General features: G+C 42.8%; 1 protein-coding gene across 1 annotated transcript; it reads left to right on the plus strand.

Moving 5' to 3' along the window:
• The first annotated feature begins 2,507 nt into the window (after positions 1-2,507).
• Positions 2,508-2,855, plus strand: LOC114165251 (uncharacterized). The gene has a single exon (XM_028049909.1). The coding sequence runs from the start codon at positions 2,508-2,510 to the stop codon at positions 2,853-2,855; it is 348 nt and encodes a 115-aa protein (XP_027905710.1).
• Positions 2,856-3,447: the final 592 nt, after the last annotated feature.

Below are 3,447 nucleotides of genomic sequence, written 5' to 3' on the forward strand. Positions count from 1 at the left end.
TTCACGTTCGCCACTTTCCTATTGGTTGGCGATGCGGAGTATTGGTGGACGGGTATACAGCAGCAGATGCAGACTCGATAGGAGGAGGTCAACTGGGCGAACTTCAGGACCATATTCCTGGAGAAGTACTTTCTAACGTAGATCGATTTGAGTACTTAGCGAGATTCTACTCGTAGGCGATCACGAAGGAGTGGCGTTGTCGCAAATTTGAGGGAGGTTTGAGACACGAGCTGCGTAGATTCCTTGTGCCACTACGGATCAGAAAGTTTCCAGTTCTGGTGGAGCAGGCCAGGATCGTAGAGGAGTTAGAGACTGGACCCAGTAGAGTCGCGAGGACACAGAAGAATACCTCTGAGACTAGGCCGCAAAAGGCACCATACAGTAGACCAATGTCATCAACTTCAGGTCTGATATGCTATAACTACGGTGGGGCACATCTTTGCAGGAACTGTACTAAAGATGCTGGTAGTTCAGGAGGTAGTGTTGATCATGTGAAGTGCTACAAATGCGAGCAAATAGGGCATTACGCGAGGCAATGTCCCAATAAGAAGGCAATTGGAGAAACACCACAACAGTAGAAACAACAGAAGGTGTTAATCGATCGACTTAGAGCTGCTGGGAGGGTTTTCACATTGACCAGTACTGAGGCCACTCAGTCAAGTAACCCCATACTTGACAAATGCTTGTTGTTTAACCACAGTGTTTTGGTGTTGTTTGACTTAGGAGCTACTCACTCATTCATCTCCCAAGAATGTGTGAGTAGACTTGGACTAGTAGTCTGCGATTTGGGATGCGAACTAGCGATCTCAACACCTACATCACGATAAGTCTTGACCAACTTAGTTTGTGCCGGATGTTCGATAGAAGTGGCAGGACACAGGTTCAAAGTGAACCTTATTTGCTTGTCGTTGGAGGCCCTGGATGTGATACTAGGAATGGACTGGTTGTCAAACAATCACGTCATAATTGATTGTAGACGGCGCAACGTAATATTTCCAGAAGCTGACGGGTTGAAACTAATCTCTACTCGCGAAGCTATACAAGAGGAGGCAGATGGAGCTTCGTGCTTTATGGTAATGGTTCAGTCAGAGAAGAAGAGTACAAATGCTTTTATCTGAAGCATACTGGTAGTGGACGAATATGCAGATGTATTTCCAGATGAAGTTCTAGGATTGCCGCCAAGCAGAGAAATAGACTTTACCAATGATCTTATTCTGGGAAAAGGGCTTGTGTCGATGGCACTGTACAAAATAGCACCAACAGAATTGGCTGAGCTGAAGAAGTAGATTGAAGACCTGCTAGAGAAGGAGTTTATTCGACCTAGTGCGTCGCCCTGGGGAGCTCCAGTTTTACTAGTCAAGAAGAAGGATATGAGCTCTAGACTCTGTGTGGATTATCGTCAACTAAATAAGTTAACAATTAAGAATAAATATCCACTACCCAGAATCGATGACTTATTAGATCAGCTAAGAGGAGCAGGGGTATTTTCTAAAATTGATCTGTGGTCTGGGTATCATCAGATCCTGGTTAAACCGGAGGACGTTCAGAAAACTACTTTCAGGTCTCGATACGGACACTATGAATACGTGGTGATGCCGTTTGGAGTGACCAATGCTTCGACGATATTCATGGTGTAAGACCCGAGAAAAATTAAATAGTAATTAAATAATTATTTAATAAATGTGGGTAAAGAGATCCTTTAAGGTAACAAATGCGGGGTATTATGATGTGGAAAAGCACTAGCTCAAGTGGTTGAGAGTACTTTGATTGTGTGAGAGGATTTGGGTTCGAGTCCTATGTATGCAATTTTTGTGTGTTATTAAATTGGTATTATTTTTATGTATATTAAACATGTTGTGGAGTTTTATAATAATTGAATTATATTGATTAGTATGAAATATGATTTGGTTGAATGGTTAGGCATTGAGTTGGTATGTGCATGAGTGTGGGTTCAAACCTTGGAGGACCCAAATGAAACTCTATTTTTGGCTATTTTTAGTCCTGTCTTGAATTTGAAGGGTTAAAGGAACCCTAGTAAACTTAGCAGTCAAGGATGGCTGAAAAGACAAGAGAAAACCAATAATTGAATGGTCATTACCCTACCTCTTAATGCAATTTTCGTTTTAGGGTCTTAAACCACCATTAAAAAACCACTAAAAATCTAATTATGAGAGAAGAGAAAGGTTTCTGCAAAGAGTATTGTGAGGTAGAGAGAGTGCGAAATTCAGTGAGGAATTGAGAGTGTGAGTGGATCCGTGGGGGATGAATTGAGAGAAGCCAAGGGAGGTCATTTTGAGTCCAAGGAAAGAAGTAGAAGAATACTCGGGGAAAGCTTTAATCTAGGTTAGGGGAGCTTTTACTTGTGTTTTGACAATAATCGCAAGTGCTTCATATGTGACAAACCGGGCCACTTTGCCAATAACTGCCCGGAGAAGAAGAGTATTGGGGTAAAAAAGCCAACAGCATCCCCAGCTGAGAGAGCTAGAGCAACGGGAAGGGTATTCGCTATGACCTTCATAGAGGCTACCCAGTCAGGTAACCTTATTCTTGAGCCTTGTTTGTTAATTGGTCAGTCAGTTTTAGTGTTGTTCGACTCTGGAGCAACATATTCCTTCATTTCTAATGCTTGTGTGGAGAGACTAAACTTGGAGAAACGTGATTTGGGATGTGAGTTGCTGGTGTCGACTCCTTCCTCAAGTCAGGTAGCAACCAGTTCAGTCTGCGTGGGGTGTGTGATGGAAGTGGTAGGTCGCAGATTCAAGGTGAACTTGGTGTGCTTGCCTCAGGAGGGACTAGATATAATATTGGGAATGGACTGGTTGTCTAATAATCACGTCATAATTGATTGTGAATGACGCAGTTTGGTATTCCCAAAGCATGAAGGGTTGGAATCTCAACTCGAGAAGTTGTGAGAGCGTTGCAAGAAGGGGCCACTTGTTTTATGGTGATGGCTAAACTAGAAAAGAAAAGCGCAGTGGAGATTATTCAGAATATCCCGATTGTCAATGAGTACGTCGATGTATTTTCGGATGAAGTACCAGGACTACCACCAAGTCGAGACATAGATTTCTCCATCGACTTAGTTCCTGGTGCAGGTCCGGTATCCATGACACCGTACAAAATGGCACCTGCAGAATTAACAGAACTCAAGAAGCAAATAGAAGATCTGCTTGAGAAGAAATTTATTCGGCCTAGTGCGTCATCGTGGGGAGCTCCGGTGTTATCAGTGAAGAAGAAGGATGGGAGATCAAGACTTTGCATTGATTACAGGCAGCTGAACAAATTAACAATCAAGAATAAGTATCCATTACCGAGGATTGACGATCTGCTAGATCTGTTGAAGGGGGCAGGAATATTCTCCAAGATAGACCTACAATCTAGATATCATCATATCTTGGTGAAGCCGGAAGATGTTTAGAAGACGGCTTTCAGGTTGAGGTATGGCCA

The sequence above is a fragment of the Vigna unguiculata genome, chromosome 10 (genome assembly GCF_037176805.1).
Source record: "Vigna unguiculata cultivar grain cowpea cultivar isolate G323 ecotype 2 chromosome 10, ASM3717680v1, whole genome shotgun sequence".
In the NCBI taxonomy this organism is placed as follows: domain Eukaryota; kingdom Viridiplantae; phylum Streptophyta; class Magnoliopsida; order Fabales; family Fabaceae; genus Vigna; species Vigna unguiculata.